The sequence below is a fragment of the Paramormyrops kingsleyae genome, chromosome 6, assembly GCF_048594095.1.
Source record: "Paramormyrops kingsleyae isolate MSU_618 chromosome 6, PKINGS_0.4, whole genome shotgun sequence".
Classification (NCBI taxonomy): Eukaryota; Metazoa; Chordata; class Actinopteri; order Osteoglossiformes; family Mormyridae; genus Paramormyrops; species Paramormyrops kingsleyae.
In genome coordinates, this window is record NC_132802.1 from 32,506,307 (window position 1) to 32,532,707 (window position 26,401).

Sequence of the window (26,401 nt, forward strand, 5' to 3'; positions counted from 1 at the left end):
GAGTTTCCTTCGCACAGATCTGCTGTTCGACATGGTCTTAAGTTGGCAGAACAGATTTCACATTATCATTTTAGACATTAATCATGCCTCTTAATTGAATTTTGTGAAGAATAATCCAGTATGTAGTTGTGAAGCCTCAACAGAGTTTGATAGCTTATTCTGAATCTCGCAATGCTGCAGAAACAGGCAGAGCATGGAGTAGCTTCAGCGTTAACTTTATCAATGGGAAAAAAACATGTATTGAATCGAAGGGATTTACGGCCTGGTAATAAAGACTATACCCTGTAAAGGACAGATGCATAAACATATAGTGTCTAGCATACGGACTCAGAATCATTGTCATGGGAGATCCTCTGGGATCAGTACTTACCCAGTGCAGGCTTGTGGGGAGGAATGAGTGCATCCCAGGATGTACAGAGCGGGGGACACGATGGATGTGGCGGCCATCCATCCTGAGGCACCCACATGTCGTGGTGTGTGTGGAGATGCTTATACAAGCTGGAGAACCTGGAGGAACCCTGTGTATTTCACACAGACATGCAAAGGTGGCCCACACTGAGTGGGAGGTCAGCTTCAAGTTGCCAGCCCTGCGAGTGTGTGGCCACTGAGCTGCTGTAGATCAGATGCCCTAAAAGAGCATGGGAATCTTGGTGCAAGACACATCTGATATCTGGAACAGTTCTCTCAGTCAGCGAGAATTCAGGGGGGCATTGAAAGGTATGATTCTGGCACGTTTTTCAATTGTAACATCACTCTTCAATTAAACCACTTAAGACAAATTTTGACAATTACTTTATAAAATATTTATAAAATATGCTATACATTTATAGTGAATTTGATTTTTTTACATGCACATCACAGACATCTTAAAATAGTGTATGTAGAAAAACAATTAATTGCAGACCTTACAAGAAATAAGTTTAAAAATGATGACTAATATCATTATCCCTGGGAGTACATGTCTGTGTAGTATTGCTTGGTACTTCCAGCTTCCCGCGTTACCCGCAACTGATTCCTGTGTGGTGTGAAAATTCATTTCCAGGCATTTGCCTCAGGTCTGGCATCCTTCTTACCTAGGAAATGCTGGGTCTCCCTAGTGCTGAGAATGTCTGGTTCACCCCCCATACCTGGACTATGTTTTACTTCCATAAATGCTTTTCTTTACCCTGACCATTCCGCCAAAGTGCTTTTAATAATGTTTGTGCTTGCTGTATTCAGTATCAGATTACTGATGAATAAAAAGCGCAAACTGTAGGATTTAATGGAGGAAATTAATGTCTGCTCAGCTGGGGGATGCAGCGGCTGCGGTGTTATTGCAGGCGAGAGGATGTGACTCAACCTTGATTTATTCCTGCGGCATCTGTCTGTTCCCCCTCCATCTCCTCAGTCCGCCCCTCCCCGCCCGGCAGCTGTGTGGATGCAGCATCATCTCTGTTTCCGTAGCGCCCTCCTCCCCCTGATCTGTCCTGCGTGTGAGGTGAGACACTGCAGCGCTGGCTATGGATCCTCGTTCTCTCCCCGTGGCCAGTTTTGTTTTCAATCCACATCACTGCACATCACTGCACAGCACTGAAATGATGTGATGAGAGCCCTCCGCCGCTGAGGGGCCGAGCGGCCCTCCCTCTCTCTCCCCCCTCTCCCTCTGCCTCCCCCCTCTTCCCTCCCCTCTCACCGTTTTCACATGTGCCTACGATCCCTCTCTCCCGCCGCGCTGCTGCTCGCGGCCTGCCGCCGTATCACTGAATCCAGCTGGCGGAATTCCGACTTCTTGCGCCTTTTACTTTTTGGTGCCTCCCATCTCCAGCTGTTTTTCCTTCTCCTTTTCTGACTTGAGGTCCTGCTCCTTCCAGCAGGAACACAGAGGTACAGCCAGAGGTACTGGTGGGGTGATTCACCATTGGGTCGACTGCTTGTCTATTTTTGAATCGTTTTATTAGAGGCATTTTGCATTATATCTAATGTTTTACTCTAAACAATTGAGGCCCTGCATTGTTGCAATTATCCAATTTCGGATGGATGGATGGATGGATGCAGCTCTCGTTGTCTCACAGAGTGACCTTGTGTGTTGACTGCCATCCCACAGGCACCATCATGCAGCCCCAGATGGTGGAGGTGGCCCGCCTCTACCAGACGGAGTTCATCCGCAGCGCGCGGGCCGTGGGCGCGCTCTGGGCCGTCTGCACCCTCTGCTTCGCCATCATTGAGGTGGTCATTCTGGTACAGCCCTCCTGGGTGGGCACCCGCGAGCTCCACTATGAAGGTGGGGCGTCACCCCCCCCAGCTGGCACTCTGGGCCTGTTCGAGGTGTGCCTGGAGTCGGACTGGCCGGTGCCCGAGTGCCGGGGCTCCCTGGCCACGCTGACGCCGCTGCCTGCCTTCCAGTCGCCGGCTGTGCTGGTCTGCATCTCGCTGACCATGGTGTGGGTCAGTGTCGGCTGCCTCGTGCTCTTCCGCTTCTGCAATGCAGCCACCGTGTACAAGATCTGCGCATGGCTGCAGCTCACAGCTGGTGAGAAGACTAGGGGTCACTCTGGGGGTTGCTCTGCGATCACACTGGGAGTCATTCTGAGAGTCGCTCTGGAGATCAGTCTGGGAATCAGTTTCGGGATCGTTCTGAGGATCACTCTGGGGGTCGCTTTGGGAGTCGCTATGGGGATCGCACTGGGGGTCGCACTGGGGGTCGCTTTGGGAGTCGCTATGGGGATCGCACTGGGGGTCGCTTTGGGAGTCGCTATGGCGATCACTCTGGGGGTCGCTCTGGGAGTCACTCTGGGGCTGAGGATCGTTCTGAGGATCACTCTGGGGGTCACTTTGGTAGTCACTATGGAGATCGCACTGGGAGTCACTTTGGGAGTCACTATGGGGATCGCACTAGGGGTCGTTTTGGGAGTCACTATGGGGATCGCACTAGGGGTCGTTTTGGGAGTCACTATGGGGATCGCACTGGGGGTCGCTTTGGGAGTCGCTATGACGATCACTCATTTGTAGGTCTAGGATCACTTTGGCTGGGGAGGGGGGTGGTTACCAGTGTGTAATGGTAAATGTGTAGTACTCCTCCCACCCATCCATTGTCCATCCATCTGCCATCACTGCTGATCTCTTACTGCTTATCCAGGGTTATGCTGAGTCTATCCCAGGGATCACAGGGTACAAAATATGGTTTGTGAATTAATAAAATGTTATCATTTGTGCGATTTACTGGGCAGTATAACAATTTGCCATAGATATAGTAAACTGCCATATTCTGATTTCAGCACTAAATCTGTAATTTTTCCTTTTTTGGTGAATAATGCCCTCCTTCCTCTCTCTCCTGCAGGTTTCTGCCTCGCTCTGGCTTGTGTGCTCTTCCCCGACTCCTGGGACTGTTCAGAGATGCGAGGCTTGTGCGGGGAGGGGGTGGCCAGCTTCTCACCTGGGAACTGTACTGTGCACTGGGCCTTCGTGCTGGCCATGCTGGGAGTGTTGGACGCCGCCATACTGGCCACCCTGGCCTTCGTGCTCGGAAATCGCCAGGACGCCCTGCTGCCCCAGTACGGCAAGGATGGTGAGGGCCTCAGCTTCGGGGTCCACATGCCAAGGGACGGGGCTCTGCTCGGGCCCCAGACGAGAGCTCTGAGTGTAAACAGCCAGCCAGTTGGGAGATGGACTCGTGGATGGAATTTGGTGCATTCTGCCGACCTCCTATTGACTTCTGAGTGTGAGCAAGTCTGTAACACTTGTTCTCTTTGTTTCTCTAGTGACAGGGCTGCTGTTGCCACGGTAAGAGCTGAGGGCCCTTGCAGAGCTCAGGTAAGACTGCAACTTAGTATGTCGGCTCTCTTACAGAAACCACAGGTTACGTTTTATTCATAAAAAATATTCTTGCTGGTAAAATTCATCTTAGATCCTTGTCTGGAAGGGAAAGCAATAGTACACTGGAAACAAACAGCGGGACAGAACAGCGACCAATCTGGTGTCAGTACTGGGACTGATCAAGGGTTCATTGGTATGTTCCACTGTCAAGGCCGAAGCCAAATAAATTCACATAAAGCTAATGCTCAGATGCTCAAGATTTACATTGTACTTCCGTGAAGTTTCATAATATGACTGGATTCTGAAATGTAGTGTCTCACAAAAAATGGCAAGGATATTTATTTCCAGTGCATTCTTTAAGAGAGCCATCAAATTTTCAACAGTGGATTATCCTTTTTACTCAGAAGTTAAGTGGTATTGATCAATACTGATTTATCAGATCTATACCTTTCAAAATAAGTATGAAATATTAGGTAAAGCTTTACATTAACCGTACATCCATAATGCCTTTATAATGTATTTGGAGAATATTTAATGTACATTATGAACACACACTATAATTCATATAATATTATAAATGTTTATTATTAATATAAATTAAAGCTCTTAAGATATGTTAGGATGTAAAGGTATACTTACATGCTGCTTATGAATATGCTATGAATGTATTATGAAGGTGCACTGAATGTTCTATGAATGCATAATGAATGCATTATTAAGGTGCAGTTAATGTAAAGCATTGCCATTTATTAGAATTGAGTGTTTGGAGTTTATCGGACTGGGGAATGTTATTTTATAATTTTGAATATTTAGCTAGTAAAATATTTATTGCCCAGAATGAGGTCTCTATGCACTTTTAATTTTTTATTCATGAAAGCAATTAAATTTGTAAAATAAGCAGCTGTTTCTTGGTCGATTTACGGCTAGAATTTCATGGTCTGATGCTTGCACAGGGTGTTATTAGGTTGCTTATTACATAACTGTGGGTCAGTGTCATTTCTATGACATACTGCTGTCCCTGCTGTCTGTCTCCATCACACTCCTCTGCACCTCTGCTGCCTCTTATTTCCCCCTGAGTGTCACCATTTTCCTCTTGAGTTTTTCAGATGGAGGCTCACCGTTGACGTCACTCAATTCTTTACTTGGAGAAACAGGAGGAGAAATAGTCCTATAACCTCATCCCCCGAAGCATGACATCATCTGTATTATCTAGTTATATAATCTCTCAGAATGGATACTGTTGCTTGGCAACAGCATCTCTATTTTTTTCTCGGGCTGAGAGACAGGCATAGTTCTTGAGTTTTATGGCCTGCTGTGCTTTGTTTCCACCCTGCAGGGTAGAACATTATCAACAACCCTCCTGTTTACCTAGAGTAAATTGATTGTTGTTTTGTTCCTTTCAATGTTAATCTTTTTTTAGAATGTGCACAACAAATCAGCCAAAACAGCAGACACACATTCTTTGGTCTAAGTCATGGATATATATTTTCATACAAAGTGTCTTGTCTATTTAGCTTAAGTTGTTTTTGTATGAAGGGTCCTGCATTTTTTGTGCAGCTGTTGTGATTTTCATTATTTCATGTCTTCTGATATGTAACTGGCTTGAAATTAGAAGATGATTGCTGTTGTACTTTGTATGTCAGAACTCAATCCTTGTCATTGTTTAATATGACAAGAATAATAGAGTATGTAATTAGTCTACACAATTGATGTTTAATTACTGGATGGATTTTAACAGGTTAAACTCAGCTCACTAATTATAGGGATATAAACAAAAAGATACCATAGACTGTAATCATAGTCCAATTACTCCCTGTCTGATGGAAAGAGACATAGATTCTGTTGCTCTTGGCAGTCATTTTGTTTGATATTGTGCTTATGTTTGCTATCCAAACTATTCAACCCAATTTCGATGTCATTATAGAATTATAGTACAGTCGTATGTGTTGTCATGGCCTTTTCAGTGATGGGTGTACAGCACCAGTGAAGAATGGACAGTGATCATGGATCATTCTCATTATTATTGAGTTATTGGTTGTAAGGTCTTTAGACATCTGCTTATACTGTTCTTGCCATGTTTGTATGCATTTTACCATATGTGTCATGTTTATATGCAGACATTTCAATATGTAAATATTCATTATTTTTCTGATTTCTGGCACCTTGTAAAATTTTGAAGGGACCGTGTTGTAAGAATGATTCTGTAAATATCGGCCATGTTGCCATTAAAACAGGTGAAAACACATAATTTGTCCGGCATTTATTTTCCTTGTTTTAGTGCAATAACATCATCACTCCGCAGAATCAGCATGCTTGCAATTAAAGGCCATTTATTTACCTCACATTTAACAGAAAACAGCAGTGTCAGTTAAAAGCAAATTGGACCAAGAACAGCAAACAGAAAGTCATAAATAGCACGTCATCACAATATACTGTGATTCAGTCTGTGGAGAGTTTATGAAATATCTTTTTTCCTCCAAAACTTCAGAATGCACAATTATTTTAAACAGCCACAATAACTGGAACCATTGACTTTCTGTCCACAAAACTACTACAACAGAATGAGGAGAAGGGGATCTGTGTAGGATGGACACGGACAGCTCTCCGAATTAAAGATGCAATATGGATGTAGCATTGGTAACTGTGCGAGAAAGCAGTTCGGCATTTCGGGAGAACAGCGCAGGCCAGGATAGACTCCCGAATACATTTACCCACAAAATTTTTATTATTTTTTTTTAATATATATTTTTTTTATTATCCAATAAATTCTTGGGCCTGCAATGTAACTGGAGGAAACCTTCATCATGTTAATGCCACCTTACAAGGTTTTTCATTACCTATCTCGCTGAGAACTTTCCAGAAACCATTAAGCGATCAGCAAAAGAAGCACGTGTTAAATGGCTCCCATGTTGTCATCTGCTAATGCTTGAGATTATTCTGCTGTCTGACAGTATATTGGATGCTGTGTGTTGACCGTAATGGGTTTGGTGTGTTTTTCTTGACTGGACCATTTCATATCTGTATGTCATTACTGTTTCCTGGCTAGAGTGTGAAAATTGAGAAGTTGAATTTGACATGGAATCGCACCGCTGCACAGTGAAGACCAGGTAAGAACAGGGGAGAAGATGGTTTATTTAAGGGCAAGCACAATGTCCAGACTAAACTGAGTCATGGTGGAGAGCCCGCAGAGGACATTGCATCCCAAAATCCCATTCTCCCATGGTGGTGCCACTTAGATGGACCTGCAGAGTGTGTTTAGCGCAGGGAGAGACAAATGTGACACTCACCTCACTTGCTGCTGAGAGATCTTCTAGTGGAACAGGTGCCAGGATTGTCAGATAGTTTCACTTTTTTTTTTCTCAAGGTGATCAATGGGGAAGGACATCATTAAATGGGCATTTTGGATGGAATTTTAGTTTTGGACGAAACTGCCCTTCAACATCATATCATACCCGCTTAGGGCACAGCTTGATGCATCATATGGATAAATCTAACAAGGGACCTGCAGCACTTTACACAACTGAATTTCACACATTTAATGTAATGATAATAAAAGCTTGATTATTTCCACGGATCACTCAAGGACCTCTCGATACCACCGGACAGTTTTCCCTTAAAAGTCAGACAGTTCATTTCCTTCTGAGCTGCTTACTGATTTTAGACTGCAATGGATATTGTCAGGTGAATTTATTCTCAGATAAATAAAAAGAAGAACACACAACAAATGCAGAGGCTAACTTATCCTGGAGCAGACAGCTTTGACTATCTCCTTGTAAGCTGATACTTTGTGTGCGGATGTCGGTGTACTGTGTATGTGTGTGTGGTGTTACATTAGCCGCACGCGCCCGCGTCTCCCATTTCTCCCGCGTCTCCCACATCTGCTTTACTCTGGCAGGTACTGTAGGATGCGCTGGGCCAGCACGTTTGGGTCATAGGTCAGGGCTCGCCTCTTGCGGCTGTGTTTCACCTGCGGCAGGTCGCCGTCGATTCGCTTCATTCTTTGCAGGCCCCGTGACACCCCGCCGGCCACGGCTGACGCCATCTTGTTCTCCTGGTCCTCCAGCCTCTTCACTCGGAGCAGCGATGGTTCTGAGTTGGGGGGCTGCAGTGGCACAGAATCGACCGAGCGGCGGGATCGTTTTGGGGCCACACCCCCAGGGCCCCCCCCACTCACAGCAGCCAGGTCCCGCTTGGCGAGGCGGGCAGGGCCGCCCTGTGGGGCTTCGGACGCAAGAGTGGACAGTACTCTTCCAACGAGATATCTGGATAAAAAATGAAAAGCAAAATGGGCAGAATTTGCATTGATATCGAACAACACAAAAAGTATTACCAAATTTCCCAGCATCCAACACTATAAAGAAACATGCCTTCCAGACATGGTTGTGGATGCGGGAAAATTATATGCAGTTCAGGGATCCCCTTTAATTTCACTTTTTTTTTTAAAATTAAAAATTCACCGCTGACTGTCTTGCGACAAGTAATGATTCACTGTCACCCACAAACTGCCCCGTTGCCTTTTCTTTTTTTTACCAGACTACAAGCTGGTAAAGAGCACTGAGGCTTCTGCCATTGTCAGGTGTCATGACATCATGACAAAGAAACCAAGTATCAAATCCGCTTGGTTCCTCATTCTCTTATTAGATTTCAAATTTAAAAAGACTTTAAGAAGGTAATTACACGGTATTTGTAATCTGGCCAATCCTCAGGTCAGGATATAATTTAGGCTTCAGTGGAGCTATAGGAATAGTTACAAGTATACTCACTTAATGGTTTAACAACTGAGAGGGATTAGACTATTTGATATAGAGACACTTCCTGATTCAATAATCAAAAAGCACTGCGTGTTGTTCTTACAGTCGATGTATTAATGTACAAAGGGCCTCAGAGGAATGTGTCTCCGTACCTGAGGGCCTCTTCCTCTCTCTCCTCCGTTCCTGCCTCTCCGCGGCTCTCCTGCAGCTTGTTCCCGCTGGAAGTGAGCCCAGCCTGCAGCAGCCTCTCCTGCCGGTAGCGGTTTAGTAGAGCTTGAGTCAGCTGAGGGTCCAGGAGGCCTTGCCAAGAGGCTTGGGGCTTAGTCATGCTCATGCTCGGCTCTGTCTCATCATAATCAGGTGGGTAGGGTCCCTGGAGATCCCCGCCTTCTTCGTCCTCTTCCTCTCCCCCTTTTCCAGCTCTCTGGGCATTACCTTCACCTTCACTGAGGAGGCGGAGCAAGCCAGCCAGATACGCCGCCTCCTGGTCCCGCCTTCGGTCATCCTCTACCAATCGCTGCAGGGCCTGCCCTAAGCTTTGCCCTCGCCAGCCATCTGGCTGGTAGAGGAGCTCGTTGCCTTGGCCCTCCATACCAGCCCCCGGTGGATATGACATCATCTGGGCTTCGTAAGGCAGAGAATCACGAAGCTCACGACGGAGGCGCAGGACCCCAGCTGAACCATCCAGATTTCGCCCCCCATGTGTGCTAGAGAGTGGCTAAGACAAAGAGTGAGACTTGTGCATTAGCGTCACAAGAAGTGCAGAAGACCAGGCTTGATACAAAGCAAATAGCTCCCTTTAAAACGGGATTAACAAAATGCCTTAAGAAACCGGCTGGTTTTTTACTGACAGCACTGTTGGTCCAAATATCCACAACCCAAATGGAAAATAATGATCATCAACAATGAACATCTATATTTTCATTACCGGAAAGTTCATTTTAGGATTAGGAAATCAGAAGGTTTCTGCTTGGATGGTAGAATATTGTAAGTACAATGTGGCTTGTATGTCACTCTGGCTTATATGCATGGAACATTCAGTGTGACCTCAACACACATGCATCACCCATATAAATCAACTGAGCCCTTAATCACAATGAATCCCTGCGGTTAAGGTTGAAGACAGACTGTGCTGCAGCCTACTGCCCAAACTGAAGTAAACTGCAGCACTGCACTCAAAGGCTCACCTGCCTTATGGCTTCATTAAGTCAGTGAGTGCAGTGTCCTGAATAGCTGGTGTCACTGTCTGGCCCACAAACTGCGGATGTCACTCAGCACTGACCTCTTTAAATGTGTCCCAGTGTGAAGTCTGGCAGTAACACTACCCCCGCGTGTTTGTAAACAAGTCACTTACAAAGGCCCCACGTGCACGCAAACACAGGCACACACACACGCACACACAACACATATATGCTATGCTGAGTGCACCTTGAGATGCTCAGTACCTTGGCTGGCAATGAATGATGCTCTCCTGGATCTGTGTGGGTCATGAGCATCAGTGCTTATCAGTCTTGTTATTTGGACTTGTGGTGCAGCTCTTCCGGACAAACACCCCTGTAACGGGCTACCTTTCCATTCCACTAATAACATGGTTCACAGCTGAAGAAGTGTGACATTGCTCTATACTATTAGCTGAACACACAGATAAGGGGGATATTTTTTAGCCTTGTGTTAATAATGCAGGGTCCTTGTTTGGCGACCGCCTTTGTGCGTGTGCGCTCCAGCCCGTCTGTCAATGGCTCTGCTTATAAACAGTTTTGTGAACAATGAGTGAAGCCTTCTGCCATCTAACCACCTCCAGGTCCATCTCAGACCTCCTACTGCTGCAGCGAGCTGACTCCTCAAAGTCTCTCTTCACAGCACTAATAACGTCCTTCGGTCTCAATCCACTTCTCAACTCCAGGAGGAAGTTTCGTAAGTCTATCTGGGCTGCTTTTCTACACAAGGAGGAAGGGATCAAGGCGGTGTGGTTACAGCCTGTGGCCATGGCTCTGTGCAGATCGATGAGTGGAGGCACTCAGGGCAAACCTGGCCCTCTGCGTGACTGGCCTACATTCAACACCGTTGACTTTCCTGGGCAGCTCAGTCAGTTTAATTAAAAACCACATGAATAATGGAGAAGGGGGTTCTCAACTTTGGATGACTCAGAGGTGGGAGATTCATTAGACAGATTTACAGATCTAGACAGCCCCTACTGTCACTGTCATCACTATCACTGGGACGATCTTCATCAACAAATCAAGTTACAAAAAAGTATAAAAACTGGTGTGCGTTTTCTTACACGTACATATACACAATAAGGAATATATCCACTTCACCGCAGAGTGAGTCAGAAGATGCCTAATCATTCACATGACTGCAGACACGGGGGATCTCTGCCAGTATTTGTGTAACAGGACCCCTAATGGTGACTCATACTGTCACTTGCTGGCATTTGTGAATTAACACAAGCTGGCTGTCTTCAGCCGTGAGGCTGAGGTGAACGTCTGAAGGAGACGCAGAGAAGAGATGAGCGGCGGAGTGCAGACGCTGACTGCGAGGGTGCAGAGAAAAAAAAATGGAGTGAACAGGCGATTGTGACACAGGCAAGCAATTGGCTGAAGCTGGTGGTACAGGATGGGAGCAGCAAAGCTGAGGAGCACCTGGAACCAGAGCTCTGGGAAAATGGCCAATGAGGAGTAATGATCTGAAGGCCAAAGGCTGAAACTCCAAAGCACAGGACAGGTAGCAGATACCAAGTGGCCCTCCTCTCTACTAATCCCCAAGTGACCTTTTCAGATTAATTAAGGGGGGCGAGGAGCACAACTCCAACAAGCCCCCTGTTACGTTTAATGAGCAGGCACACCAGTCCCTCACAGGGAAAGGTCTTTTTCAACAAAAGAAGACCATAAAAAGCCAAGACTAATTGGCAAATGTACAAAGGAGGGCGGGTGACTGGCGGTGTGGTGACATTGATCAGACTTGGGTTTCACATTCACTAGTATCTCCGTGCCTCCAGTCCACATGTGCAGCTGCGGCCAGCTTTACGCTGCATGTCATCCTTTGTCTTTCAGACTTTTCCGGCTCGGGTGTGTGAGGTTATTATACAGCTGTGAAACTTCTGTCTGTCCTCTATCTTTCTTTCTGCCAACTCTCTGCACTGGGAGTAACTGACATCCCCCAGTCTGGCCCACAATAAGCCTATTGCAATCATTGGGTGGAGTTTTGCCCGCGGGTAGTTAAGGGGGATCCTGTTGTAGGTGCTTAACAATGGCTGACATGTGCGAGTGCAGGAATGGCGTGTGCTGCTGCATGTGTGTGTGTCTGTGTGTGTGTATGCGTGCATGTGAGTCAGCGAGCCGCTGAGTCATCGTGGCGCATTATGACGTGGAAGCCCCAGCGCATCCTAGCATGTGGTCGTCGTGCGTGTGGACTGTCCACCTGAGTCAGGCAGCAGCCTCGGCCCTCTGCCGCCGCCCCCCGCCACCCCCACTCACACCCCCGCTGAGGTGATACGGGGGAGTGGCCACATGCGCCCAAACACTAAGATATGCCACCTTTTCCATTAGGCAGTTTGCTCCCCTAGGGTTCTGTGCAGCTCATTCGTATTGGACTTCATTATGGGCTACTAATGTTCCTCCCACTTTAAGGGACATTTTGTGACGGCGGAACACAGTAAGGGAACATTGAATTAATGCAGACTGATTATGGAAGTTGTACAAATAGGTAAACATTTCCTGAAAGATGGAGTTTTCTAATGATCTTGAGACACAACAATCAAGCTGCCCATGCAGTTACTGATTTTTGACTTTTGAATTACTTAGACTAATTAAATTCATTTGTAATTGCTGTTCCTAAGGGACACATTATTCTATATGTATTTTATCCATTAGACCTCATTCTCCTCTAGCATCTATTAATATTGCGTGTGCTAATTTTTCCAATGACATTGCTTTGTGTGGCTGAAATGTGCCTCGTTCTTTATTAGTCGACGTTTATTAATGTCTTTATTGGTGCATCCATTCCCGCCTACCCAGCACGGGTCAGAAACTCTGGCTTGCTGATTATAGCCTACTCTCCCATCAGTCAAGAGTTAAAAATAGCTGTCTAATAACAATCCACCCTCCTGCAATTCAGCATTTTAAACACTTCATATTGACGCACAATGGCTGGAGGTAGCTTCCTTAATACGCTGTATAAGGCAGCACCTGCCTCAGAATAGCAGCCTAAATACTACTGTGGAGTATATATACTTTCCCTTGAGTAGCAGCATGATTTCCTACAGGCTAATTAGTTGCTCATTGTCAGAAGGAGTAGGGAAGCATTCATATTAAACTCACAAGCAACTCCGAATGAAAAACTGTTTCTAATGTCAGCTGTATTACTATGCAGAGTCTACTTGCTGCACTGTCAAAGGTTTCTGAAAGCGAGTTCAAGAGGATCCAGCAGCACTGTAAAGACGACATAATGTGATCATAAATATGTAGACTGACGGAGATAAGATTTCCCCCAGTGGATGCAGAGCCATGTATAACGTCCTGCCTTTGCACAGCTCAGGTCTGGATGCTGCTGGAGTGGGACCTATGAGAGCAGAAGGTGTGCCGATGCTGATGGCGATGGTCGGCCTCAGAAGCAGGTTGCCATGGCAGCGTTCCTCTCCAGTTCCCAGCAGTGTGTCCCTCGCTAATTGAATAGTGCTGCCTCAGGTATTGATTTCACAGAACCTTGAGTTCCAAAGACCAAGCTTTATGCTACATTTGGAAAACGCTGGCAGCTGGCTGAGCATTATTGCCCCACAGCACATGCTCTGACAGTCTTAAATCTGCAACAACAGCACAAATTGGTAATGTGAATACAGAATACAGCATGACATGCAATGGACTGCTATGTATCTGCTATGCGTTTGTTGCTGTGTAGGCATGTAAGTAACTGTCCATGGTGCTGAAAAAGACAACTTGAATTATGTGACCATTAGTCCTGCTATTCACTGAAAACAAATAAAATATCTCCTATTTATGGCCATATTAGTTATGAGTCTCATAGGGACTATACATTGCTGCACCATACTGATGTATAACGAGCCCCATGAAGTATATTGTTGATTCTAAATTGAAAATGACTGTCTCAGAATTGAAAGATACTAAACGTACTATAATTACTGGAGAAAATAGTATAACATAGAGATGCACAGAAGATGAAGGAGGTTAACCTTTTTTGTTCTTTGGGAACCTGCCAGAGTCAGAAGCCATAATGGGATAAAGACCATAAGCCATGACAAGATGCAGGGGACACAGAGTCACAGAGAGAGAAGAGCTGGGCGTGAGCTGACTGCAAAGTCAGACGCCCGCCATGACTTCCTCTCCACCCCCACCCCCCCTTGTGAAAGAAACACACATCTGCCTCTCTGTCCCTCCCTTGTTTTTTTTTTTTTGTAGCACATGTTGCACAGCGAATAAATCTTACTCCAGGAGCAGATATTTGGCAGCTGTGAAAACAAAATATGCTTGCAAACAGAGAGATGCAACAATGATTATTATATGATTAATATTAAATAATCTCAACACCATGAGCCGTAATCTGCAGCCAGGCCTCTAAAAAACATTCTCTCCGCTCATGTGATGTCATTGATTGAAAGACCTATAAGACGATAATTTAATCAGAACAGTGTATTACATGACACACACACATGAATGTCGCATTGGCATGGATTTCATGTGGTGGGAACAGCTACTCAAGTGAAACCTTTCTCTTTAGGCACAATACAAGGCTGCCAAGGGGGCTCTGGAAAAGAACAAACACGGCACTGTCCCTAGTGGCCATTATGTGCATGAGAGTGTTTATATGGCTGAGGCACACAGCTTGGCTCTGCCCTTTTTAAGTATGACCCACTGCTCAAGTTGAGTACGTATATTTACCAGATGGTCCTTAATCTCTCTATGTAATGAATGTATCAATACATAAGCTTTATTTAGGCACTACTTCTGCATCTCACCTTTCCCCAGTATAGTTACATCCCTACTCCAACCTAGATATGCACACACACACATGCATAATCATCTGTGCTGCTTCCTCTGTTTAATCAGTGCTGACTCTCATAACACTAAGATTCTGATCAAAGTCCATCCCACTCTTGTCATCTGTCAAATCTGTTGTTGCCTGGCAATAGCAATGGGTGCATCCACCTCTGTGTCTCCCCACCGCTCTGTACCAGACAGACCCATAACATGAACACAAAATGGTACATGTTCCCCATTTTTATATATACTGCACCCCTTTCATGCAATTGAATGACAGTAAGTGAAGTAAGTCCTGTTTTTCAACATATGCTCATTTTATGTGCCTGTATTTACCTGACAACAAAACAAACCAACTATCCCAATTATGCTACCAATCTCTTTTTTTCAGCCCTGGTCTACAGTAGCTGCGCAAACAGACAGGAACAGACAGCATGACTAAACTGTCCATTAAATGCTTATGCCAGTTTTCATCTACTGCAGAAATACAGTTCTGCTTCCTCTCACACCATTCTCATCCCACGTAACACCAGGGAAGTATTTTCACCGACAGCAAAAAGGGCTGGATCTCTCCCCATCAGCTGCGCATTGTTGTCACGCCACCTCTGTGCCCTTATGACGGAGACATCTGGGTAAGCAGAGCGTGTCGGCGTGCATGGATCCCAGCGCAGTCCCTCCTTACCTTGGCTTCCAGGCGTTGCGCTGGGGCGAGCAGGAGGACAAGCTGGAGCAGGAGGAAAGCTGCGCTGGTCAGAGGGCCCGACATCCTGGAGGAGAGAATGAGGCTGCCCCAGTTCAGACAGAGAGAGAAGTGTTAGCAAGGCAGATGGAGACGGGCAGAGATACAGGCAGGAGGAGGGGGTGTGGTCTGAGGACAGAGTGTGTTGTGTGTGCGTGCGTGCGTCTGTGTGTGTGTGGGGGGCTTGGGCTCGGTAGATGAGACCAGAAAACAGTGAGAAAGGCAAGGACCATTAAGATCACGTCATGGATCAAAGAAAACAGGAAAAATGTAGCTACAGATAAATTGAATTAAGCTTCGTACAGTAAGTGCCTGTAATGTAGACTGAAACACACAAATTATTTTCAGGAAGTAGTAATATGACACATTTTCAAAACGATAAAAATATAAGAATAATACAAAATATATATATAAATAAAAACAACGCATAACGCTTCTTAAGCAAGGCATGAAATCAACGCAGACAGCACACACATGTTATCTAATTTGTTTGAAAAAAAGGGTCGTTGCTTACATTAAAACCTTTAACGGCTTATTTTATCTACATACGGCAGATGTTTAATTTTTAACTGTAACGTTCTGTAAACCGCAGCTTAATGCGCTCTGCGCTATTCAGGCATCCAATCACGTCAACCTTTAAAAAAAAAGATTTTGTGAACGCAGTCGAGCCATTTAAAGCCGTAAGTTCTGTACCATGGTACTTGTGTCACAGCAGCTCACAGGCGCGTGACTTGATCCAGGGATGTATATCACCTAAAAGCCTTTACAGTCTCGAGGTTTTATTAGTGCTCATCGGAGCCTTTCGCCGATTTTTACTTTTTTACATTTTCTTTATATCGTTACATCGTTTCCTAAATAAAGCATCAAACACCACGGGGAGACGACAAAAAAGAGTCAAACATATTTTTTTACTGTGGATTAAAGACAAAATCACTCTACACCGCAGTAGACAGGAAGCTCATTACAGGCTAAATCTCATCAGGAACAGCCTACAGCAATTTTTCCGTACCGAACTCGTTTCCTCGTTTTTCCATAGCCACCCCCAAATACTTCTGCGTCAAAATTAAATGAAAATACCCTAACCCCCGATTCTTGAAGAACCCCGAGAGCAGGGTAAAAAAATATCGTTCGCCCGAACAGGGACTTGAACCCTGGACCCTCAGATTAAAAGTCTGATGCTCTACCGACTGAGCTATCCGGGCTCCGTACAACAATATGCTTATAACATACAGTAGTAATTATGAATGCCAATCATCTCCTTAAATGTATTGATTACGCATACATATATAAGATGAAAGCTCACAGGGTTACCAACTTTGGTCAGCTGGCTGGCGTGAGATGTTCAATTCCAGACAAGTCTGCACACACGTGCACACGCATTTACATGTATGTAACAGTTTTATTACCTTGTAAATAGTCTGTAGGGTTTGCAAACTACCCTAACGCTTGTTAAAATCTTCCATGTAGGTATTTAAAGTAGACGCTAGAGAATCAATCACGTACAATGCGTACAGAGTTATGCGTACATCGCTGCGCCAGTGCAGCAGGCATTCGTCCGCGGAAGCGCACAATGACGTCAAACGTGTCATAAACGTTCGAGCGAACATGTCCGCTAGTACGCGTACGGAGAAGTATGAATCAGCCTAGACAAGTAACCTGTCAGCACAAGAACGTCGGCAATACGTCGCATAAACGGCGGATGGTTGCAATTAGATCGCGTTCCATTACGAAGCATCGCGTTTTATTCGCGAAAACGTCGGATCGTCGCGGTGTTGAAAAGCGTTGCTCGCTTAAATGTCGGATTGTCGCTTTTAAGTCGAAGGTCGCTTTTTGGTAGGGAAAACTACGCATCACGTCGGATCTTTTTTAGAAAAGGGTTTGTTTGACTCTGGAAGTAGTAATATTACTGTAATAATATTTAATGTAGTAATATTACTTGTCATATAGGGCATGGTATGATTTACATAGCTATTTTATATACTGGACATTAAATGTTTCTTATCGATAATTATGTTTAAAGATATCCTGTTTATATGACTGTATTTTAAATAAGAGTGCGCACTTGCTTGTGTGCATGAGGATCTATTGAGAGATGTCCCACTGTGAGTGAAGACTTCGCAATGTGCTGCTGTGTCTCTGATATCTGATGTGTGTCCTTAATTATCACCAAATCCGAATGTCCGAGTTCCGAGAGCGTCATTTCCGGGCCCACAGTAGACTTCCTGCTTGTAAGTGGCTATAACATAGATATCTATAGAATGACTAGATGTCTCGTCTGCGTTGCTGGCCAACGGAGTCGAACGTCCGCATATGGCGGCCATCTTACCACAGGCTGCTCGCTCACCCAAAATATGGTGTTGATAGTAAAACATGTAATTTTTAAATAGCCATAACGTGCTAAATTTTTAACCGATTTTCAAACGGTTTGATTTTATAAACGTCAAATATGTAGTTATGACACTGAATACTTTTGAATAATTATCTTATGTTCTAAAAAAATAGAATAATGTTCTAGAATAGGTAGACTAAGCCTACAAGATTTCCCTTAACAAATATACATCAAGAAACGCTGCATGTTAAAATCCCCACCCTGTACAGTGATGACTATAACACAGCACAAAGAACTAAAGTCCATATTTCCAAATTGTTAATAAAAATATTTTTACACATAAAATGGTAGTAAACAGTTTGTTTAGACATTATAAAGGCACTTTTCAAAGATTTTTGAAGATTTATTAAAATCAATGTTTAGACAGTGGTGTTAGAGACATTTGATGGATTTTTTTTTTTTTTTTTTACATTTTCATTAAAAATTTAGCGAAGTAACAAAGGTGTCCCAGTGGTGCTGGTTCTGGTCCTCATCCAGCTGGGCCTGATAAGAGTAGGTTAGCATTACTATAACTCATGATCAGTGGCGGCTGGTGAATGTGTCATTTTCACATACAAACGGAGCATTCTGGTGCATTCGGACAAAATAATAGATAAAAGTTAACATTCTCTCCCTGTGTCTGTATGTGTGTTTGTGAGAAAGTGAGAGAGAGAGAGACAGAGAGAGGGAATGTGATTTTAAAATGGGTGTACGTTAAACAAAATATTCTAAACCTTGTGTCAACAACAATCTAGCAATACTATTATGTAATATGTACATACTTCCACTAAGTAGCTAACGATTATCCTAAAAATAATTCATAATATTGTAACATCCTACAGGTGAAAGGTGATCCCTCGGGTTCTCGTTTCGAGACAACGGCGGTTACAGCAGACATAGGCGGCACAAAAGTCTGGCATCTTGTCAGCAATTTCCTGTAGAAATCATAATGCAAGACGTTTTAACAAACCAACCAGACAGTAAATCATGTGTAAATTCAGTTAAATCATGTTTATAATGTGTGTATTATATTGAAAAGAAAGCGTAATTCTGCCTCGCCCCAAATTACTGGATCGCTAGTAGCCTAGCTAGGCGTGATACACAACTAAACTGCACGATTAAGTCAGTTTTTTTTTCGAGGAGAAAAGCTGCGATTTCAACATGTTCAAGCATCCAGAACTATAACCACGTTAATAATGTTTGTAAGAAAACACACAGTTTGTAAATCCATCAAGATTTCAGCGAGATAAGAGTATTAACGTTTGTGCAGGTCACTTACCTTACCTCTGTTTACCTGACGTTCGAATGATCCCGCCAGAAAGCCAGCCTGTGGTAAGATGGCCGACCTGTGCGGACGCTCTAGACCTCGTCATAATACATCTAGTCATTCTATATATATATCTATGGGCTATAAACTCTCAATGGATGTTTGTAGCCAGACTTTGTTTTTTCCCGCTCGGAGTCTTCCTTTGTCCCAGTCGCCGATAAGTGAGGTAAGTTTTTACCATATTATTGTTCTTAATTTTGTGTGTGTGTGTGGGGAAGAAAACGGATCGTGTTTTGAAACATATTTTGTTCCCTGTTAAACCAGCTTTATAAGAGAAACAGAAAAACAGAGAAACAGAAAAAAGAAAAGTCTATTTCGTCGCGTACGATTAGTTGGAAAGGTAGGCTGAAAATCATTTCTTTCTTAAATAAATAGTTTCAGAATTATCTTTTTTCTTTTTGTTTTTGATGATACAAATTAATGTTAGGCCACTTGAAATTAATAAATTGTTTTACATGACTCAAACTTCTAAAATATTGGTGAGTAGGGGATTTTATATTTTATATTTTTAGCGAAAAGACGAACGGCAACAGAGATATACTAAAACTAGAAAAGTTCTCAAACAGCTCGCGAAGGGTAATATTACTCGGTATATTGATGCCCTGCCAAGATTTTAATACCGTGGGCCCACACACAATCGGGTGAGGGTAAAATGCGGACTGTTTACAAACAGCGGATTCCGTGTTTATAAACACTCGCGGATGACACAGTAATATTTTTGAAGGATAAATTAATACTTGAGAAAGCATTGATGGTAATTTCAGTTTTTTCTAAAGCTTCAGGCCTGTATCTGAATCTAAAGAAATGTGAACTTCTACCACTTTATGATTGTTTGGAAAATAGCATAAGGACGATTCCAGTGAAAAATGAAGTAAAATATTTGGGCATTTATTTAAACAAAGATATCAAAACTAGAGAGTCAAAAAACCTAAAAGACAAAATTGAAGGTATGTCCAAAACATTAAATCATTGGTTGATGAGAGATATCACAATTTTTGGACGCAATTTATTATCCAAATCAGAGGGTGTCTCTAAGATGGTCTACCCAGCCTATTCATTATACATTACCCCGAAAAGTATTAAAAAGATTAACTCCATAATCTATCAGTTCATTTGGCGCAATAAAACACATTACATTAGAAAATCACAACTCATCAAAGATTACTCCAAAGGAGGTATAAGGACAATTGATTTTCAATCGATGGTTGGAGCATTTAAAATAAACTGGATAAAAGCTTTCCTCTTAAAACCCGACTCCATATGGTTCCATATCCCTAAAAATATCTTCAAAAGGGTGGGAGGGTTGGATTTTCTCCTGAAATGTGATTTTGATGTATTGAAGTTGCCTGTCAAACTGTCAGAATATCATAAGCAAGCCTTATATTATTGGAAGATGATTTTTGCCCATAACTTCACGCCTCATGGCTCCACCTTGTGGAATAACAGGACCATTACAATTAATAGGAAATCATTATTCATTAAAGAGTGGTATGAAAAAAACATTATCTTCATAACAGATTTACTTGATGAGAAGGGGCAGTTTCTCAGAATAGGTGTTTTCAATGCCAAATTTAACATTCAGTGTTCCCTTAGAGAATATAACAAAGTTTGTAATGTGATACCTTTACCTCTGTTGAGTTTGATACAGGGTTATTTATATTACTCTAAGGGACAAATAAGTTTACCTTCTTTACAGCTAAATCAGATTCCTTTAACTAATAAAAAGTGTAATAATAAAATCATAAAAGTAATGTTTAAAAATAAACTATTTCACGATGTTAATAGTAACACAAAATTAAAAGGGAGAAATGTTAAAATAACGAACGAATATACACATTTTTTGAAATGGCCTATCCCCCCCAAGGTTAAAGAAATGCAATTTAAAATAATCAATGGTTATTACCCAGCAGCAGAAATGCTTAAAAAAAGATTTGGTTTTGAGGTGGAGCCATGTGGATTTTGTTTACGTGAGGAAGAAAGTATTGAGCATTTGTTTTTTTCCTGTTCAGTAACAACTAAATTCTGGCAGGATCTGGTAAACTGGATGAGTGTAGGAATAGATGGGATGACCCCACTGACCATAACACAGGTTTTATACAATACTGATATTCTGTCTAAGGAGCTTGCCATGCTTTACAATGTGGTAATAATTATGGGCAAATACCACATCCATAAGTGTAAATGGCAAAACAAAAGACCTTCCCTAAGTGGGTTGAAGATTGAACTGAAGTCTTTTCTTTCATCCCTAGAATTACTGAAGGAGTCATGTAATGCTGCAGTATTGATATGTGAGAATGTAACCCAGTTTCTATCCCTTAAATGATTGTGTTTCATTTGGTGTACCAAGTAAGCCGCATGTATATTAACGTGTTGTCAGAAAGGGAAAGGTTAGATGTCAAAGAATGGCCTTCACATTTCTATATTGTTTTATTTTTATTTATTTATGTATTTATTTTTCCTTTTTCCCTATTCTTCCAAATTTTTTTCTCATGATGTTGTTGCACTAATGTTAACTCCTGATGAGAGTTTGTAAATGTGTGCAAAGACTTAATAAAAAAAAAAAAAAAAAAAAAACTAAAAAAAAAAAAAGTGTTTATAAACAGACGTGTCGCAAAAGACGCACGCCGCGTAGACAGATCACGTGGCATAGAAAGAAACCCATAGGACGTTATCTAATCACGGGGTGCGTTCGAGGTGTGTCTGCAGCTGACGTTACGTGGAGCGTGATCTGCCGTCGGCGGCAGGGGTGGAGTATACGCTGGATGTAAACACTGGGGTATTCGAGGAGCTCAGGAAGGCGCAGCAGCTGCGCGTTCAGCCAGTGCAATTTTGTCATCCATATTACAGAGTACAATACGATTGTCCGAAATCCTTATTGTTGTTAATGTTTAACAACTATTTCATTGTTGGTTTTTTTGAAAAAAAAAAAAATTGAAAATATATAATTTGTTGAGCGTTCTCTAGTCGTGTATAATTTGCATTTGGACGTCCAGCTACCATGAACGTCACAGTTTGTGGGTGCCTGTTCTGGATGAGTAAAATAAATCGTAATAAATCAATAAATAAAAATGTTTCTTTCACCAATAAAGTGTATTCTGAAGTATTTTTGTAGATCTCATATCGAAACACTATCGAACTATATCTTCGTGTTGTCTGGTTTCATTTTCTCATATAAGTAAGGCTACTGTACACCTTGCAAACACTCATGTGAAATATCTACACAATTATAGAAACGTCACATTGGTTGGCACTGTACAAGTCATTGTATCAGAATTAATGCAAGAAAGAAAAAGAAAATTGCAAAGCAGATCTGTTACATTTAAACATGGAAGTAGCATGTAGAAATCAGTCCCCCAGGCTTGGCATATAGTAGTGGAAAAGGCTAAATTTGTATTTTACGAAAACATTTAAAAGAGTTTAGGGCAGCATTTGTAATTATCCATTTTGTCCTATACACTGTAACAATAGGGAAGCTGCCCTGCATAATCTATAAGTCCACAGAAGTGGCATGTAGAAATGAGGCCCCAGAACATGTGATATATTGCCAGGAAGGTCAGAATTTGTACTTTACAAAAATTTAAGATTGAAGATTCAAAAGGTTTATTCGTCATGTACACAGTTGTACACACACAACATGTAGTGGAATGTAACCCTGGTCACTCTGAGCAGCTGTGCATGATAAGAGAGTAACAAAATATAGAAAAAAATAATATGATAAAAAATATATGAAATGTTCAGCTGTACATAATCTATACATAAGTGATAGGTAAGAGGTATTTTGCTGTGCAATGTGCAAGAGGCCTGAGGTATGTGCCAATGATTTGGACAGTGTGAAGCAGTACTTAGAGGCATTGAGTATTGTCCTGATTTAGGAGCATTATGACCTGGGGGAAAAAGCTCCTCTTTAACCTTTCCATTCTGGGATGCATTTCCCAAGACCATAGTGGAGCAACACTGTTGTAACGTTGCGTAGTTCGAACTACAGTTCTTGAGCTGTAGTTAGAAGCTTAGTCCCGGGTAAATACATCAGCGATGGTGGAAAATGCAGTCTAATAAGGGTATAGTCACCGTGTAAGTAAGACATTTAATAATCTTTCATAACTAATAGGGAATAATTTAGCTCTACGATCACATATAATGTGAAGTTGTCTGAAAAATTAGTTTGAAACGTAATTGTTGTGTGGGTCTCTGGTCATAAGTACGGTAACTGTCGGTAGTGAGCAATAGGGACACCTTGCTGGGTGATGCGGGAAGAGTCCTCTGTGTGACCCATCTGTACGTTGACATCAAACTTCAACTCACCAGTGGCACTTGCACTCTCATCTAGCACATATTGTATGTTCTAGTCACTCTTTGACTTCTTCTCATGTTTAGAAACATGTCTGAACAGTTTTGAGTCATTGTGTTTAAATGATGACTACTGTATGGTGGCTGTGCTGAACTTCTGCAGCCTGTGTTTTCAATTTTGCATCAAAGTTCACCACAGTGCAAAATGTGTTTTGATTAATGGGAATGTGTTTAGAGTTTTGCTCAAATCTGCAAATTGTGTTTAAAGTTTCACCAAAAGAGTGATTGATTCAATAAATGAGTTTTGGCAATTGGAAGTTTTGTTCCAAGAATCAGGTTTAGTCTTTTAGCAATTCAGAAAAACTGTAACAGAAACATAAGGCAAGGTAAACTTTAACTTACAAAAGCTCTTTGGGGCGGTCAAACCAGATGTGTCCAGTTTGTACAGATACTGCACAGTTAGGGGTAAAATGCTGTTATGGGCAGGGTTAATCAATTGTACAGTTGTGCTTAAAATGGGAGTATAAAATCCTTCAAATACTACAAAAGTTATGTAAGAGAACTTTTGTTTTTTGTTTTGTAAACAAGTACACCTACTCTTACAGTTTTAGACTTAACAGGTTTTAAAGAATTTTGTATTATATTATATTATATTATATTACATTAACATGACTATAGCGAATGTCTGTCAGCCCCTTTTGACAGAATGGCCTTATAGCTATGTTTTCATAGAATCTGAGCCGGAAAAGTCAGATTGCTATGCCAAGAGTACAACTAATTTCAGATAATGCAAAAAACAGTGTTTGTGAAGTCATTTGAAGACTGAATTGTGTTACAGTGGAAAAAAAACACAACAGCACAATAAAGGGCAAGTGACTCAGGCAAAGTCAGTCAGAAGGGTGTGTGAACATGATTGGCAAACTGGGTGATAAGTATAATGATGAATGCCTGCTCACCAGTAAGTTTATGCTTATTTCCTTACAGTATCTCTTGAGGAGGCCTGCCAATGGTGTGGACAGTTTCAAAATAAAGATGGTGACTGGGTGAGGAAAATTACTGTAGTCATTTGATAGATGTGAAAATATGGCTACTTGTCCTATACTGTATGTTTTTAATCCCACTGTAGATACTCTGTGATGGATGCCAGAGGTGGCAACACCGTGTCTGTACTGGCATGACCAAGAGCCAATTCAAACACATAACAAATGTTAAATGGTATTGCACAGTTTGTGAAGAGGAGTCTTCTTTATAAAAATGCAGCCACACTACAGTAGTACGCAAAAGTCTGCAACCGCTTGTTAATTTAGAATTTTTTCCAACTTTTGACCTTTTACTTTTGACTCCTTCGTTGAGCCAATATATTTATTTGAAAACAGTGTTACAGGGGACACAGTAATGAAAATCAAGTTTTTATTCTAGCTTGGATTTACTTTTCTGAGTTTGTTTGTTAAAGCTCCCATGTCAACTGTCTTATTGAGTAATATGCGTAATGTACTTCTCTGGCCAAAGGTGCAAAATAAATGAGTATACTTCATATATAGTAGAACAGACATGTGTCAAGCTTTCTTCATGTTCGTGTAGGTGGCCTTGAAAAAGGACTTTTTGCGTCTCAGTGATGGCTCAGTATCTGGTGGGCCACACTTTGTTCTTCATCACCTGCCTGCACCGTGTTGGCATTGAGTGAACCAGTTTGATGAGGTGATCATGGCTGATAACATGATTCCAGGCTGCAATGAGTGACTCAATCAACTCATGTTTTGATTTTGGATGTCTCTTGGATATCTCCAAAGCCACCTTGTGCCACAAGTTCTCAATCGGATTCAGATCGGGAGATTGGGCAAGCCACTCAATTGATCGATGTTGTTCTGACGCTTCCAGTTGATTACCTGTTTGGAGCAATGGCACGGTGCATTGTCATCTTGGAACAGGAACCGGCCTTTAAACAGTTTCTGCACTGACGGCACCATACACTTTTGCAGTACTGTGATGTACTTGGTCCCACTTACCATTCCATCAAAGATGTGCAGATGTCCGACACCACTGGCAGCTATGCAGCCCCAGACCATGACCTTCAAAGGATGCTTCACAGTGAGGTTGAGGCACTCAGGCTTGAACTCCTCTCCAGGAAACCTCCTCACATAGGTGTCGGCCTGGCTACCAAACAGGCAGAAAGTGCTTTCATTGCCGGAAAGCACCTTTTCACATGGACCTTTCACATGTCCAGCGTGAGTTCTTCCGTGTCCAGTCAACCCGGTTGCACCTTTGGACATCAGTCATCAGTGGCTTGTTGCGTGCCTTGCAACCCTGCAGACCAAACTGCGGGAACCGGCAACAAACTGTTGATGAGGTGACACTGACATAACACGGTGAGGTTAACTTGTGACTTCTCAATGGAATGCGTCAAAGTACATGATCCTAGCATGATTTTGATGCATGTGGATGACCAGACTGAGGTGTCTCTGCCAACAAACTCGCTTTCTTCTCATGTACAATCTTTACAAGTGCTCTGTGACTGCAGCCGACTTTGTTAGTAATCTGACAGCATGAAAATCCATGAAAATTTGTTGTTCCAAGGAATATTTCTTAAATAATAGTTTATTTTCATTTTTAATTCTTCATTCTGCAAATGCGGATTTGTTTGTTTAATAAATGGTGTTGTTCAGAAATCTACAAAAAGTAATTTGAGAACATGGCAATTCACTACTCTTCATGGTTCAAGGGCCCATAAACATGCACTTATCTAGTTGAAGCTGGATTTGAACCAGCAACCTCTGGATTACAAGCCCACATACTTAGACTACTGAGCTATACACTTACACTGAACTAGCTTAAGTTGTAACTTTTCAAGTGGAATGAATTGCAATGTACCTGACTATAATACTCATTAAGGTCAGTTTATTTACAGTTCCTACTTTCAAGAGCCAGCCAGCCAATCTAATTAATTTTTAAGTATTTCTCCTATAATATGTAATACACGTTTAAGTTAATTTCCAGGTAAGCATTTCAGGCAAGGCAGTGCTCATTGACACAGATTATAAAGTTTGTTTCACTCTGCAGCTCCTGGACCTGCCCACTCTCCTGAAGACCAATAGCTCTGATGTATATTTGCATAGAATGACAGGGTACTGCCTTTGTTTTAACCTT

The 26,401-nt window shown here is 42.5% G+C and overlaps 3 protein-coding genes, 1 long non-coding RNA gene and 1 other non-coding gene across 22 annotated transcripts in view; 2 read left to right on the top strand and 3 right to left on the bottom strand.

The window, feature by feature from the left end:
- The first annotated feature begins 21 nt into the window (after window positions 1–21).
- On the top strand, window positions 22–6,040 carry lhfpl4b (LHFPL tetraspan subfamily member 4b). 7 transcript variants are annotated; one of them, XM_072713084.1, is made up of 6 exons: window positions 22–1,477; window positions 1,862–1,875; window positions 2,084–2,509; window positions 3,317–3,544; window positions 3,738–3,789; window positions 4,891–6,040. In XM_072713084.1, exons 3-5 carry the CDS (start codon window positions 2,092–2,094, stop codon window positions 3,761–3,763), a joined length of 672 nt encoding a protein of 223 aa, XP_072569185.1. In that variant the 5' UTR covers window positions 22–1,477; window positions 1,862–1,875; window positions 2,084–2,091; the 3' UTR covers window positions 3,764–3,789; window positions 4,891–6,040. The 7 variants fall into 7 exon arrangements, 5 of the variants coding, with proteins under 5 accessions (XP_072569185.1, XP_072569184.1, XP_072569182.1 ...); XM_072713083.1 differs by having other exon boundaries at window positions 22–1,863; XR_011991978.1 differs by lacking the exons at window positions 22–1,477; window positions 1,862–1,875 and adding an exon at window positions 3,884–3,985 and having other exon boundaries at window positions 1,897–2,509.
- Window positions 6,038–19,031, bottom strand: pcsk1nl (proprotein convertase subtilisin/kexin type 1 inhibitor, like). 6 transcript variants are annotated; one of them, XM_072713073.1, is made up of 4 exons: window positions 18,928–19,031; window positions 15,219–15,321; window positions 8,696–9,261; window positions 6,038–8,054 (listed from the first exon to the last, which is right to left on the bottom strand). In XM_072713073.1, exons 1-4 carry the CDS (start codon window positions 19,029–19,031, stop codon window positions 7,676–7,678), a joined length of 1,152 nt encoding a protein of 383 aa, XP_072569174.1. In that variant the 3' UTR covers window positions 6,038–7,675. The 6 variants fall into 6 exon arrangements, with proteins under 6 accessions (XP_072569174.1, XP_072569178.1, XP_072569175.1 ...); XM_072713077.1 differs by lacking the exon at window positions 18,928–19,031 and adding an exon at window positions 17,602–17,626; XM_072713074.1 differs by lacking the exon at window positions 18,928–19,031 and adding an exon at window positions 17,338–17,366.
- trnak-uuu (transfer RNA lysine (anticodon UUU)) lies at window positions 16,405–16,477 on the bottom strand. Its single transcript has one exon. It is a non-coding gene; the product is annotated as a tRNA-Lys (tRNA).
- Window positions 17,995–18,580, bottom strand: LOC140591696 (uncharacterized). The gene is made up of 2 exons (XR_011991982.1): window positions 18,484–18,580; window positions 17,995–18,147 (listed from the first exon to the last, which is right to left on the bottom strand). It is a non-coding gene; the product is annotated as an uncharacterized lncRNA (long non-coding RNA).
- Window positions 18,998–26,401, top strand: part of LOC140591693 (uncharacterized) — a 34,907-nt gene continuing 27,503 nt past the window's right edge. For 6 of the 7 annotated variants that reach the window (XR_011991975.1, XR_011991970.1, XR_011991973.1 and 3 more), the window contains exons 1-2: window positions 18,998–19,136; window positions 19,235–19,310. The gene's annotated coding sequence lies outside the window, so the exon portion shown is untranslated. The remainder of the gene's footprint in view (window positions 19,137–19,234; window positions 19,311–26,401) is intronic. The other variant, XR_011991976.1, reaches the window with a different exon arrangement.